Source organism: Capra hircus, chromosome 22 (assembly GCF_001704415.2).
Source record: "Capra hircus breed San Clemente chromosome 22, ASM170441v1, whole genome shotgun sequence".
Lineage (NCBI taxonomy): Eukaryota > Metazoa > Chordata > Mammalia > Artiodactyla > Bovidae > Capra > Capra hircus.
The window spans coordinates 52966233-52981689 of record NC_030829.1 but is presented as its reverse complement, the minus strand read 5'-3'; the positions used below and the strand labels follow the sequence as shown (position 1 = coordinate 52981689).

Here is a 15457-nt window from a genome sequence, read left to right as displayed (position 1 = left end):
TCTCTCTGGAGATTTTCCCTTAGAGTCACCTTGACTTTTGCCAGTGTTACCTATTCACCCAATACAACTGCTTCTGTGACATCATTGTGTGTTAGTGGCGGGTTAGTCACTCAGTCATGTTCGACTCTTTGCAACAACATGGACTGTAGCCCGCCAGGCTCTTCTGTCCATGGGATTCTCCAGGCAAGAATTCTGGAGTGCGTTGCCATTCCCTTCTCCAGGGGATCTTCCCAACCCAGGGATCGAACCCAGGTCTCCTGCACTGCAGGCAGATTCTTTACCGTCTGAGCCGCCATCATTGCACTGTCATTATTCTCAGTTTCTGTGGTGATGTCAGTTTCCCTACAGATGGTTTTCAAATGTTAGAATGGCAATGTCTGCTTCCAAAATGGCGTTGTGTCCTAGGAGAGAGGGCAGCTCCCAACTTACAGGCGCTCAGGAAGAAGAGCAGAGAGGGCAGGGCGAGCTCATTTTCCATGGCAATTGGATCCTTTCCCTTTCAGTCTGGTCCCACCCAACCTACGGCCTGGACTCACCGCGATGGCCCGGATACATTCCAAGGCAGAGGTCCTCCTCACACAGGTGATAGAGGGAGCACCCAGCTTCCTCATCCTCCTCTGCCATTGGTAGCATTTGGACCACTCCGGCAGTGAGATGGCACACCATCGAACGTTTTTCCTCGGGGCAGCCAGACACAGTCCTGGAAGAAAGAGGCCAAGGAGTGAGGGTTCTATCACTGTCTGTGGAAGGGACAGCCTTGCCCTCTCAAGGAGTGGCCCTCCCCTTCCCTCTCCATTCTGTGGCTAAGTCAGGCCACTCTCCTCCGATGGAGGTGTTTCACTAGCCTAATGACCACTCCATGCTGGCCAAGGGCCGTGACCCTCAACAAATCTGAGGAGATGATCAGAGCCTCTGGAATCGTTTCCCTCCTCTGACTGACATACTCCTTACCCCTGACAAAAAACCAGCAATGCCCCCTTGCATCAGCTAGGGGAGTTCTTCCACCTGCTTTGTTCCCCTGGAACCTAGGAGGTAGGCAGGGGAGGAAGTATCGCGTCTGTCTTCCTGGTGTGGAAGCTGACTCTTGAGCATGGCTGAGTGACAGTCTGCTCAGCAGTGGCAATGTCCAGCCTGGAATCTGGGTCCCTCTAGGTTGTTGAGGCTTCAGACATCTCCCCAGACATCCTCCCCAGAGGATGCCAAGGGAATGAAGGAAAATACACCTCACCCCTTGTCGGGAGATGAGCTGCAGTAGGTGTTGTACCAAATGGGTCAGTGTGCCTGAGTTACACCATCCACCACTGCACCGAAGACAGGACTCTCAAGAAGGGATGGAAATGTTCTTAAACTGATTTACCACAATGGTTGTACCACTTGGTAAAGTTACTAAAAACCACTGAATTGTATAGTTTGATGAGGTGAATTTCATAAGTAAAATATACATCAGTAAAACTGCTACCAAAAAAAAAAGCCTCTTGGTTGCAAAAGCCACTCCTCTTTTGGATGTGATTTGGTGGGGAAGGGGGCTGCATTCAGCTCTCTGCCACCTCCTATTCATAAGCACCGCCTGCACCCTCCAGGGCATTGAGACACCTGGTGAGGATGTGGCTGCCACACCCTTCCCCCCGACACCAGCCACCGTCCCAGGGAAATTTCTAGGGGTGTAATCTACCCTGGGAAGCCTTCCTGGATCTGTCCTGAAGTGAGAATCTGCACTATCCGATTTAGCCACTGGGATCCAGCAGGGTTTCCTCGATGCCCTCTGTATACAGGGCACTGGGTGATATGCAGAGGAACGTGCAAGCAGATGGCAGCAGCCATCTCATCGGGAGAGGCAAAGAGCCCCCAAGGATGCAACCAAGAACGATGAATGCCCTAGAAGAGAACAAGTGCCAAGCCAGGTGTGATGTCCCCATGACCTCAGCCAGTGACTGGGGCGGGGAGGCAATCCAAGAAGTGGGCGCAATGGGCCACGTGCTCAGAGACGGTTGCAAGTCCGATCTGTGCCAGGTCTTTACTCAGCCCTTCATGTGTTCCGTTCCCCCTCCATCCACCCAATCGCTTTTTATTGAGTTTTGCTGATATCCACGTTTCCTAGGTTAGAAAATTGTGGCTTTAACTTATGGCTTGCCCAAGGTTTCACAACTAATAAGTCTGGATCCAGAATTTGAACCTAGGCAGTCAGACACCAAGCCTCCTGCCTATGTAGGCTGACTGGTTAGAGACGGGGTGCCGTGGAGATGGTAAAGGGTTTGGGGGCAGGTCATGGAAAGCCTCCAGTGCTGGTCCTAGAAGGTCTCATTCAGAAGCCATGGAGCGGCAGCTCACAGGAGGGCAGAGACAGGTGGGCTGAAACCTGGAAACCAGGCAGAAAAGGGAGTCGAGAGGAGGGCGCACAGCAGAAATCAGGATTTGGGGGTCACAAGATGGAAGCTGAGGGTGAACGGAGAGAGCAAAACGAAGACCATGTGTCAAGCTGGAGGGAAGGCATGAGCAGGGGCAGGAACAGGGAACCAGGGGACGAGCTTGTGTGCTCCCTTGGGAGGGGTGAACCAGGAAACTAAAGCGCCACTGAGAGGTTTTCTGAGATGCCCCCCAAACACCAGCGCTGGGTGCAGAACGCAGTGCTCTGCTCCTCCCCTCCACAGCTCCCAGCAGCCAGCTCTGAAGCTGCCGGTCTCTCTCAAGACAAAACGCTCTGAGGCAGATCTAGGTCTGGCCCTTCCAGTATCCCCAGCCCCGCCCCTGATCTGTCTCAGTCGCTCACATGCTGCCCACTTGAGCCTGGATGGCACCCTCCTGAAAGGACACGTGCTCAGATTCCTTCTGTGTGGACACACAGTGCCCCTCTCTCAAAGGCAGGGGCTGGGCTGGAGTTACTCTTCTCGCCCCACCCAGCCTCTTCCTGCCACGACATCCATGGGGAGCAGGGCAGGAACCCCCCAGGCCAGTGGCCGCCCCTTCCACTGGGTAGGACTAGGGATTCAGTGATACTTTGGGACGTTGGCCACCATCCAATGGACGGTAGGATTTACACTGTAGACCTCAGTGGGGGTCAAGACAACCAAAGATTCAAGTGAAAATGGAATCCAGTGATGCGACTCTGAGCCAGATCCCAGACCACAGCCCATGACCACTTCTAGGAAAGCAAGGCTTCCTGCCCCTCCGGCCTCTCCTAGGTGGCCCCGACCCTGTGCTGCGGGCCCAGCAGGCCACGGGTCAGGGAGCAGAAGGAAGGGTAGTCGTGAGCTGGTGGTCCTGGCCAGGTCCAGTCCTGCCTTAGAGGAGAGAGAAATAATCCACACTCCTGGGGAGGATGAGATGGTTGGATGGCATCACCGACTCAATAGACATGAGTTTGGGCCAACTCCAGGAGATACCAAAGGACAGGGGGTGCCTGGCGTGCTGCAGTCCATGGGATTGCAGAGAGTTAGACATGCCTGAGTGACTGAACAACGACATGGGAAGGAAACTGGAGAAGAGGACCAGAAAAGACAGGGATAGGTTAGGGAGCAAAAGCTCCCGGTTATCCTCTAAACACCTCTCTTCATCCAGGAAGCTCCCAGCCCGGAGTAGATGCCGAGGACAGAAGGAGGCTGCACTGCGCTGCTGGCGGGGCAGGCTGCAGGGGGCGACACCTGGGCTTTCACCCGAGCCCTGCACACACTCGTCTCACCGCTGACACTCTCCAGCCCCTGCGGCCACTGTCCTGGACTCTCTCCCTCCACTGGTGGAAGCCCGGCCCTCACATTTACATCACTAATGTCCAGCACAGGTGAGTGAGCACTCCAGGGATCAGTTCAGATACTTGGTGGTGGGGGGTGGGGCGGTGCAGTCAGAAGGAATGGTGGTTTAGTCCCTTCTGCTTAGTCCCCTTCTAGTCCAGGCACATTAAAAACCAGGCACCAGGCACTTCTCTCGCACCCTCTGACAGAAGGGGCCCAGGAGCAGGCTCTGTGCCCCCCACCCCTGCCCCTTTGCAGTGGGCGGGCTTGTGTGCGCCTCCATCTACCAGAGCAGCCGGCCCTGCGCCCTCCTCGCAGCCCTGTGGAAAAAGGGTTGAGCCATTTCTCAGTGAAGCTGAGGTTCAGAAAGACTGTCGCTTGCCCAAGTTACACAGTCCTTGCAGGAGCTGGGACCCCATCTGCAGTCTCCTGAGTGTCTTGGGCAAGTCACTCGCACTCTCCGAATCTCATTACCACCCCCGCCTCCCTCTGTATACTCTTGTCACCAGTGCTATGGGTAGGACACAAGGGACAGGGACCGGGAAAGACCCTTAGGGGAGCTCGGCAGCTCTGGGCACGGACCCCGCCGGCTTCTCGGAACTCAGCTCCGGGCTCCTCCCCAGGCGAGTGGGCGGGATCCGCTCCGCTCCGCTCCCGGTCGCCTCCTCTGCCGCAGGTGCCCGTGCCAAACTGCCTGCTGCGGGGGACAAGGAGGCCCACACGGCGGGGAGCCAGGACCCAGACGCCTACACTGAGGGGTGAGGGGACTGGGATGCTCCCACAGCGGGACGTGGGGACCGGGATACCTACCTGGAGGGGCATGCCCCCGCCCCCACCCATACCTGCACTCACCAAGGGCTCCAAGGGACAGCAGGGCGGGGACGAAGAGCTTCATGTCTGGGGTCCTGGGGCGACTCCGGAACGAAGGCTCTGCCACCTGCCCTCGTTCTGCGTCCCTTTATCCAGTGCTCGGTGGCCTCACGAGGTTTGCCCCGCCCTGTGGTCCTATAAGCGCCCCAGGCCTCCCTCCTCCCTCCTCCCGAGGTCTGCTAGTTCCTAGAGGGGAAGAACTGGGGGAAGGGGGGAGGTGGGGGCGGAGAACGAGGGAGCAGGAAAGGTGCCCGGGCGGGCTTGGCGCTCGGGGAGAGGATACCCAACCCACACCCACCTCTCAAGTCCCCCCAGCGCTGCCTAGTTGGGGGATGCTCTTTCCTTCCCACTTGTCCGCAGCCCCTCGGGAGTGGCAGTCCCTGAGTTTTGTCCCCTCTCTGGTCTCAGTGCCTTCTGGAGATCGGCACCTAGAGCAGGGGTCCTAAGGTGAATCTTTGCGGATCAGCTTGACTGTACAGATGGTATCTAAAGTGCTTGGGAAACAGTTGAGGCAGACGGAGATCCTTGCGTCTGCACGCAGCAGCCAGCCTGGAGTTTTGAAAGAAGACCCGCTGCCTGGCCCGGGGTCCACAGCAGCTTGGTCCAACTGGCAGAGGCAATATGCTGCCCAGAGTCTGACCCAGACTGCCTCTGGGGCCCTCCTGAGACCTAATACAGCTCCCAGAAAACAGAACCAGAGGCCTAAGTGCCCAAAGGCTCTCCTGGTCCCTCATTTGCCAATGAAAAGGATATCCTACCACTTGTTTTGTTTTGTGGCAATATGAGGTGGGAGATAGGAACCTCATTTTGATAAATGTCCTATTTTGTCCTCAGTACACAGGCTGACCCTGTTTCAGGAAGCTGGTTTTCAATTCTAAAGCTAGTCTGCTCTGCATCCTCGAAATACACTCCCTTGAAGCACAATGACTCCCACGCAGGGGTCTCCAGTGCAGCCCTGCTTATCATTCACTGATTGCAAACAAACTAAATGTCCATCAAGGGGTGGGGGCAGGACTTCCCGGGCGCTTCCGATGCAGCATGTGCAGGTTCAAACCCACTTGGGGGAACTAAGATCCCATATGCTGTGAGGTGTGGCCAAAATTTAAAAAAAAAAAAAAAAAAAAAACAGGGGGGTGTCACATAGAGCATGATGCTCTGAAACACACTGGGGGGCCCAGAGAGAAAGGGCCACCATGCAAGTACCGATGAGCACTTAGCTCCAGGAGATACTAAGTGAAGAAGTCAGGTCCTAAGAGTGAGAGAAATTCCCTACGTGGGTTAGTCTGGACAGTATGTTATTCTGAAATCTATCTGTCCTGAAAAGCTGGCCTTGATTCTTTGCTTAGACTACTGAGTACACAAAGGGTTTCCAGGGGCAGAGGGGCAATACCTCGGGAGACGGCCCTGTTGGGGGTGGATATGCAGTGGGCGGCACTTGGCACCATGGCGAAGCAGAGCCAGCCCGTTTTGGAGGCCCTCGAGGAGACTGTGGGGCCCCTCTATCCTGGGCATGGATCCTGCCAAGGCACATGAGTGGAGTCTGACTAGGGATCCCGCTTGCTGGGCACAGGAGTGGGATCCAAGGTTCAGTGGGAGGATCACCAGTCAGGTTTTGGGGTGACAGATCCAGGGTCTCTCATGGTTTGGAAACACAGTGTTGCAACATTAAAAGTTGCTTTCATCAATAACTGCAATAAGCCATTACAAAAATAATGAAGTAACACAAAATTGACTAATTCTCAGGAGTGCTGAAGCATCTTTGTACCTTAATTAGCAACTTGGCTTTGCCCTTCCGTGATTATTAAAGAATTAAGACATGTCACAACCCAGGTCTGTATCTCCAAGTGCAAATTAGAAAAAGGATGGGTTGGGAGGTCAGATGCCTGCAGATTCTCTCATGTCTGATAGAGTTGGCAGGAACACAGAGAACCTGGGGCCACAACTGAGAGGCAGAGCTGAGGGATTGCCCTGGAGGCAGGATTGGGGTAAGCAGACTGTTTTCATGCTGTGTCTTCAAGGAATGTCCCAGCCTCAGGCCAGCAGAACAGCCCCCAAAGCCATCTGAAGCTGACAAAGGAGGTGGGGCTGCCCAGAAGATAATGTTCCACTGATCTGTTATCAACATTCATTCATTCATTCACTCATCCAAGCTAGAACTGGTGGGTGCCAAGAGGGACACAGAGAAGAGGGGGTCCCATCCTGGCCCTAAGGAGCTGATGGCACACAGGGGGTGGGGTGGGCACAGGCCACTGGGAAGAGGCAAGGCAGCATAAATAGAGTGAGCGAGGGAGCCGAAGGAAGGCCATTTGACCGGTTTGCGTCATCAGGAGCCCATAAGGCTTTGAAGAAGAGCATTTGACCTAGGTACCTGAAGGAAAGGGTACCTAACTACAAAGAGAACTTCAGGTAGAGGAAATAGCCAGGTAAAGGCTTGAGAACATGGATTCAGTGACCTCAACGGACAACCAAAAGTTGCCCTAGACTTTCCAACCTGGAACGCATTGAAGGAGGATTCACAAAATCATGTCCTCCATCCTGAGCTCCACGACAGGTGTCTATCTGCCCCTTGCTGCGTGTCCTGCAGGCACTACAGTCAATGCATCAAAAATAGATCTCCTCTGCTTCCTCAAGCCCCACGTTTCCTCTCATGCCTCCACTACTTCCCACCAAATGAAGAGCCTTGGGGTCATCCTCAAGTCCTCTGGTCAAAGAGCCCTGTGTGTGTGCTGGGCACTTAATGATTAACATTGGTTGAATGGATGAGTGAATGAGTGAGGAGGAGGGACAGTTCAGTTCAGTCGCTCAGTCGTGTCTGACTCTTTGCAACCCCATGAACCGCAGCACACCAGGCCTCCCTGTCCATCACCAACTCCCAGAGTCCATCCAAACCCATGTCCATTGAGTCAGTGATGCCATCCAGCCATCTCATCCTCTGTCATCCCCTTCTCCTCCTGCCCCCAATCCCTCCCAGCATCAGGGTCTTTTCCAATGAGTCAGCTCTTCACATGCATGGCCAAAGTATTAGAGTTTCAGCTTTAGCATCAGTCCTTCCAATGAACACCCAGGATCTCCTTTAGGATGGACTGGTTGGACCTCCTTGCAGTCCAAGGGACTCTCAAGAGTCTTCTCCAACACCACAGTTCAAAAGCATCAATTCTTCAGCACTCAGCTTTCTTTATAGTCCAACTCTCACATCCATACATGACCACAGGAAAAACCATAGCCATGACTAGATGGACCTTTGTTGGCAAAGTAATGTCTCTGCTTTTTAATATGCTGTCCAAGTTGGTCATAGCTTTCCTTCTAAGGAGTAAGCGTCTTTTAATTTCATGGCTGCAATCACCAACTGCAGTGATTTTGGAGCCCAGAAAAATAAAGTCAGCCACTGTTTCCCCATCTACTGGCCATGAAGTGATGGGACCAGATGCCATGATCTTAGTTTTCTGAACGTTGAGCTTTAAGCCAACTTTTTCACTCTTCTCTTTCACTTTCATCAAGAGGCTCTTTAGTGGGAATATTCTTGGTGGGAATATTTATACCCTGGAAATTAGCGAATTCTAGACGTCAGGTCATCTTTCCCTCCAAGAGAGCCAGCTGACAGCACACCTCTGCCTGTGCTTGTCATTATTTGGAGGAACGCAGTGCCCGTTGTTGTAAAGGGTGTGTATTGGCGGAGTGGGGGTGGGGGGGGGGAGTGTCATCCTAGCAGGGAGGAGATAATAGTGCTTAGCAGTTAGATGGCACCTTGTCCTCCAAACAGCACCATCAGTTACCTTGTCTCCTGTGGCTCTAACAGAAACTCTGAGTTAAGAAAGTCACTGCTCTAAAATGAGGGAAGCTGAGGGTCGCCTGTGGTCACGCAGTGAGTGAAAGACGGAGACCAAATTGCTAACCCCGTGTCTCCCATTAGGCCCGCAGCCAGGAATGCTTTCTAGCACTCAGCCAGAACTTTCTGAGAGCTCCAGATATGAGACCAAGGCCCAGGGATGGCCTCTGCCCTCGATCTCAGTGGTGGTATTGGACCCTCCTGTGCACCATGAGTTTGGGTAGGCTCCAGGAGTTGGTGATGGACAGGGAAGCCTGGCGTGCCACAGTCCATGGGGTCACAAAGAATCGGACACGACTGAGCGACTGAACTGAACTGTGGACCAGGCACTGTCAGCCCCTTCACACATCAGCACCGTGATTGCCTTATTGGTCTTCCTTCCATACGTGGGGACTCTGGCAAAGCAGCTAGCTCATCCACCATCCAGCTAGAAATCTGTCACTAATCCCTGCCCCCTGCCCCATGACCTCTTTTGGTTTGATCGTTCCTATGCTGACCACCTTAAAGAGAGAGCACAAAGTAAGCAAGAATGAGCAAGAGACGGAGGGAGAGCTCCCTGCTTTCCGGCCAGTGCGATGACCGATATTTCAGATCAGGTCTTCGCGCTGGGCCCTTGCACAGAGCCCAAGGTCCCTGGGAGCCTGTGGACGTGCCTGTGGGTGCTGGGGGGTCATCAGGAGGAGGAGGGAGCTCAGAAGGGCAGTGGGCAGGAAAACCGGGCCTCTGTTAACTAATACGTTGTATTGCCAATTGTTGCCCAATTCACAGAGAACCCACAGAGACAAAGAGTTTCTATTTCTGTGCACAGACCTCTTCCTCCTCCTCCCTGCCCCTTGTCATAATCAGGACCTTGGCCAGCATGGACCCTCTCCTCTCAGGGCCAAGCCCTCCCGGGGCGGACACCCCACAGACCTGCTGAACGGTCTCCCCGGCAGTCAAAGGGGGCAATGGAAACACCCCAGGTTTACCCAGCCCCAAGGTTTCAATGTTGGCACCCCACATCCCTGGCAACAATCGGATTCCACGAGCACCTAACTGAGGTGAGAATGTGCAGCATGCCAGGCCCAGGGAGAGTCTCCCAGGAAGGTGCCAGTCAATGGCAGCCTGCAGGAAGCTGGGGGCTGGCCCCTGGCCAGCCACGCAAATTTCTTCCCAGAAGGAATGAGCCCCTTGCCCAGGGAAACCCCCAAGCAGGAAGCACCTGAGCCCTGGGGGCCCTTCTGCTGCTCCCTCCCCATTCGGGCAGGGAGGGGGCCTGCTCTCTGGCCTTGAGCAAGTCAGCACAGGAGGCCTCTGTGTCTGCCGCCTGCATCCCATAGCGAGAGATTAGGATGGCCTTCACCGAGAAGCAGCTGGAGACGCACACTCAGAGAAGTGAGATCCTCCCTCGCCAGCTCCTCCAGGCTGGGAGTGCCTAGCGCCCAGACCACTGCTCTACCCAGGCTTCCCTTCCTCATCCCTCCATTCATTTCTTCCCTGGACAGCCTAGCATGCTGGAGGGCACGGGGGAGATGCGGTTAGAAACTCAAGAGGTGGGCTTGGACATGGGGTTCCCACCTGCTCCAGCCTAAACTGCCACCTGGTCCTGGGCCATCTCTCAACCTGCCTAAGCCTCAGTTTCCCCAGGTGTAAAAAAAATAAATAAATAAGAGGGACACAGATAATATCAGTTCCTGAAGTGGGCAGAGTTCAGACCTGATGTCTGAGATGTTTATAAAGGCTCAGTACAGGCGAGCTATCGTCCATATTTACAGACACTCAGCAGCCCCGGCCACGTGGGGCTTGGCTAAGCAGAGGGTAACAAGGGAGGTAGAAATGGCCTCTGGGGGCACCGGGCCCAGCGGGAGGGGCTGTGTGTGCTGAGAGGTGCGCACACACGGGTGTCGCAGGGAGCCTTGGCAGACACGGGAACAGCCCACCTAGGGTGCGCCCAGGTGCGCCATTTTCCAGAGTGTTCAGTCCTACTTTGCCCTGCTCTCTGCCCCTTCTCCACGTCTCTGTCTCTAAGCCCCGCCTCCTCTCCTCCCCCTCACGTTCTGTCTCTCCTCGGCTCCTTTCTCCATGTCTAGCTCTGTCTCTCGCCCTTTCCCTCCTGAAACGCATTTGTCCTGGATGCCCTGCTGCCTGGATCCTGCTGCGACCCTGGCTGAGCTTCCTTCTACCCCAGTCATCGCAATTACCAACTCATCTCTGGCATCCCCTACCCCACCTCCCCGATGCTGAGCTCTGGGGGAAAGAGTCTGTGGCTGCAACCAGAAGTAGAACTATCACAAACCCGGGGCCCTTTTGGAGCTGCTTGCCGGAGAGCTGTGGCCTTTATCCTACAAGCGTGTCTTACTCCGGAAATGACAGTCTCCCAAGGTCGCTCCACAGGGCACCAGCCCAGGGTGGGTGGGGTGGGGGTGGGGGGTAGCAAGATGCCTCCTCTTTGTCACCCACCCAAGACTGATCTTGATTGACCCTGAGCAAAATCTTCCTTCAGTGAGAATTAATTTCCAAAAAATGCATTTGAGAAAAGACTCTTGAAGTTCAGCCATCTGGTTGACCCTCTTGAAAACAGAGCTGAACCCCTGCAGCTATGGTGTTTGTGGGGGATTTGGAGGAATCTGAGGGGAGGGGGCTGGGGGCTAGAGAGCAAAGGCTCTGAACCAATAGTGGTGTTGCCCATGGTGGCCCCATTTGTAAAGGACACTTTACAGCGATCAAAGGGCTTCTCTGCTTGTCTTTCCTGCCCCTTCTCTATACACTTCCCTTCCCCATGGTCTTCTCTTCACCCCAGTCTGGCAGGGCTGGGCTCAGGTTCTCAGTCTCACAGGGTTAAAATACTTGTGTGTCTTTTGATTCCCCTTCTCCTTCATCCATAATGTGTGATCTAGGGCCCAACTGCACCCGGCCTTTCTTCATTCTGCCCACACATTCTTTCTTCCTTGTGCCCACACATTCTTTCTATCCTATGGTCACAAGATGGCCCTGGACTCCTGACCTTTCCCCTGCCTCTCAACTCCCTGCTGCAGTCTGTGCCGGAAAGAATCAATCTTTCAGAAGCACAGAGCTAATAGTGGTCCAAGGCATCTCCACTTGACCCCATTTCCTGTCCCTGCACTCTGTCCCTGAAGAATCTCATCCTTCTTCCCCCTTGGGAGGTGCTGAAACCTCCCAGAACCATACTGCCCATCCAGGTCTCATCCCAGCCGTGACCCAGACAACTCTGTCTGAAGTCCCACCAGAACCCCGAAGCAGCACACCCAGCTTCCAGTGCTGGCCCACGATGGTAAGACACATCTCTCCTTATCCCTCCCCCACCCCCGGCCAACCTCCGCTAATACAGCTTAAACCCTGGAAATGATAGAAACGGCTGCTTAAACGGCACAGATGAATCATCTCATAGTTGTAAAAGCAGAGGCTGAAGTCAGACTCAGAGGCTCCAGGACACCTGGCTGTGCCCCTCCTGGAGGCCCCAGGGAGCCCGCTTCCTGGCTTTTCCCACTTCCTTGGCTCCGCCTCACTCCCCCTTCTGTTTCTATCATCATAGCCCAGTCTCTCCCTCTGACTCTCCTGCCTCTGTCTTATAAAAACCCTTATGATGCCAGTGGGCCCACTAGGGTAAAAAACATCTCAAGATCTATAATTTAATCATATCTGCAAAGTCCCTTTTGTCACCTGAGGTAACATATTTACAGGTTCCAAGAATTAGGACGTGTACATCTTTGGGGTCCATACTCAACCTATCAGACCAGTATATAATGATAAGCTGTGTGTATGATATAATACCTAGAGCAACCACTAGGTAAACTATACAAAGAGATATACTCGAAACACTACAGATAAATCAGGATGGAGTTCTAAAAAATGTTTAGACAACCTACGATTATATTAGGTGAAAGAAAACAGTGAAAATGTCAAAACAGGGAAAACAAACAAAAAGCAAAAATAAAATGACAGGCTTAAGTCTAATATATCAATAATTACATCAAATATAAATAATTTAACTATCCCAATTAAGAGGCTTCCCTGGTGGCTCAGACAGTAAAGAATCTGCCAGCAATGCAGGAGACCAGGGTTCAATCCCTGGGTTAGGAAGATCTCCTGGAGAAGGAAATGGCAATCCACGCCAATATTCTTGCCTGGGAAATCCCATGGACAGAGGAGCCTGGCAAGCTACAGTCCACGGGGTTGTAAAGAGCTGAACATGACTAAGCAACTAACACACACACATCCCAGTTAAAAGGCAGATTGGAGTAGTGCTTTGAAAAAATAATCTTGTATTGACTGCTTACAAGAAACTCACTAAACTATATAACATCATAGCTAAGCTGAAAGTAAAAGCATGGAAAAAATATATACCATATAAACAGTAATAAAAAAAAAGAAAGTGTGGCTGTATTGATATCAGATAAAGTCAAATCAGAGTAAAGAACATTTTTACAGGCAGCAAGAAATATTGCATAATGATGAGTCTACACATCAAGACATCACAACAATCCTAAACGTGTATGCACCAAAACACAGAGCTCTAGAAATGAAAAGAGAGGGACTTCCCCCATGGTCCAGTGGCTAAGACCCTGCATTCCCAATGCAGGGGGTCCAGGTTCAATCCCTGGTCAGGGAACTAGATCCCACATGCTTCAACTAAAGATCCTGCATGTTGCAACAAAAACCCAGCACAGACACACAAATTTTTTTTTTTTAAGAAATGAAAAGAGAAACAGATAAATTTATAATTATAGCCAGAAGTATCAAACTTCTCTTGCAACAACTGATAGAACAAGGAGACAGCAAATCAGCAATGTATAAGGACCAACCCAACAGCACCATCAACCAAGATCTAATCAACATTTGTGGAACACTGCCGAACAGCAGAATACACATTCTCCTCCAGTGCCCACAGAGCATTTACCAAGACAGACTACATCCTGGAACACAAACCAAACCTCAACCCTTTTAAAAGAATTTAAACTGTACAAAATGTGTTTGATCACAACTAAATCAAACTAGAAGTCAAGAACAAAGAGACAGGAACACCTTCAAACATTTAGAAACCAAGTATCATACTTCTAAATAATCAACGGATCAAAGAGTCAAAAATGGGGAGCTTGAGTTCTTCCCAAACAACAGTGAAGTCATGATTTTGAGTAAGAACCCAGTTAGTTTTAAAGCAAGCAGCCAAGCCAAGTTTTTGAGTAACACAGGTGTGTATGTTCAGATATAGGGGGAAACACACACACAGAATGAGAACCCATTATTCCTTGGGGACCCCCCCATGAAATGAGATCACTTTCTCTGGCTCTCACCTCCCCCATGTCTCTCCCTTCCCCTCTCATACTGTCCTGGAAAGGGCTTCCTTTGAATCACATGGCTCTTTTGATTTGGCTACAGTCAACTAACTTAAACTGCGGATCACTTACTCAAGCTGGCCGAGTACTCTTTTTTTTTCTTAATTAATTAAAAAAAAAATCTCTCTCATACAGGAAAGTGTAAAAACATAAATGTAGAGCTCAATAAATTATCCCAAAAAGAACACGTATGTAACCACCACTCAGGTCTAAAAAGAAAGCACTGCCAACGTTCAGAAGTCCCCTTACACCCCACTCAAACAAACACCCTCTCTCTTATTCCCAAAGTTAAAGCTACTCTCCTAATTTTTAACACTATAGTTTACTTTTGCCTGCATTTGAAGTGAAGTGAAGTCACTCAGTCGTGTCCAACTCTTTGTGACCCCATAGATAGCAGCCTGCCAGGCTCCTCTGTCCGTGGGATTTTCCAGGCAATAGTCCTGGAGTGGGTTGCCATTTCCTTCTTTGCCTGCGTTTGAGCTCTATGTAAATCACACAGGATGTATTCTTTTTTTTCTGATTCCTTTCAGTCAACATTTATGTTAGCAAGATCATCCTTTTTTTTTTTTAACTTTCTGAATCTTATTCATTTCCTAATAATTGCGAGTATTACAAATACAATCTGTTTTTGAACATTATCCTTATATCTGGCAACCTCATTGGATTCACTTATGAATTCTCAGGCACCCCCAGCAGCTTCTGTGGCTCACCTTGGCATTTCTAATCTGTCTCCTAACCATCTATTTCCTGACTCTCAGGCCCTACCTCTGCTCCACATCTTCTCTCTGATGCCTCCAGAGCTCTCTGAGCTACAAGGGAAGCTTCCCCAGGGTCCACGTGACCACTTGGCCACTTCCCCAGGAACAGAGGATCACTACATTGGTGACTAAGGACAGGTGATGTGCCACGGAGAGTACCAGGGACTGAGAGTGAGTCCAGGGCCAGCTAGTTCTGAACCGTCCTTCCCTGGTCATCTGGGAAGAGGCACATTGATTAGAAAGCAGCAGCGGGATGCTGCACGGATGCCAGAGGCCGAGATGAGGGCTTAAATGTGGCAGATGACTCGTAGAATGGAGAACTGGTAGCAAAGCCTGGGGACCTGCTACACAAAGCAGAACTTGATGGCTATTTGGAAATGGAAGAAAGAGTCAGGGAAGTGAGCAATTTCCAGGATATTTGGAAATATTCTGGCACACAGTTGCTCCTATGAAATAACCTGACCAAAAAAAAAAAAAAAAGAAAATCAGACATTCTCAGAGCTGAATGTTTCCTTTGATGCTATTTTACAAATGGGGTCTCTAACCCCAGAGCCCTGTACCTGCCCTGGTAGGTCTAGATAGAATCTGGCTTCCTGACTCCTTGCACTAAGGGAAGAGGGGAGCTGTCTCCTTCAGTCGAAGGAGCATTTGTTGTGGTCCGGGCGCTTGTCAAGGGCTGAGGTCACAAGTGTCAGTCAGACCTGGTCCCAGGCCCCGAAGACAACAGACAAGTATGTGAGCAGGCAGTTACCATCAATAATCAGAGAGAGAGATGAGACAGCTTCATCTGGGGTGCAGCAGCAGGGAAGTGGCAAGACAAGCTGAACTCTAGGTGTGATTTACAGGTGGACATGATGGGATTTGCTTACATCTCCAGGGGATATGGAGTGTGAAGATCAGGAGTGGAAGAGGACAACACCGAGGTGCCTGGCCTGAGAAGCTAAA

General features: G+C 51.7%; 1 protein-coding gene across 1 annotated transcript in view; it reads right to left on the bottom strand.

Annotated features, from left to right (window-relative positions):
- Window positions 1-4695, bottom strand: part of LTF (lactotransferrin) — a 30421-nt gene extending 25726 nt beyond the window's left edge. Inside the window, 2 exon segments of the mRNA NM_001285548.1 lie at window positions 537-700; window positions 4578-4695. Of these exon segments, the coding sequence (NP_001272477.1) occupies window positions 537-700; window positions 4578-4620 (207 nt within the window). The 5' untranslated portion in view covers window positions 4621-4695.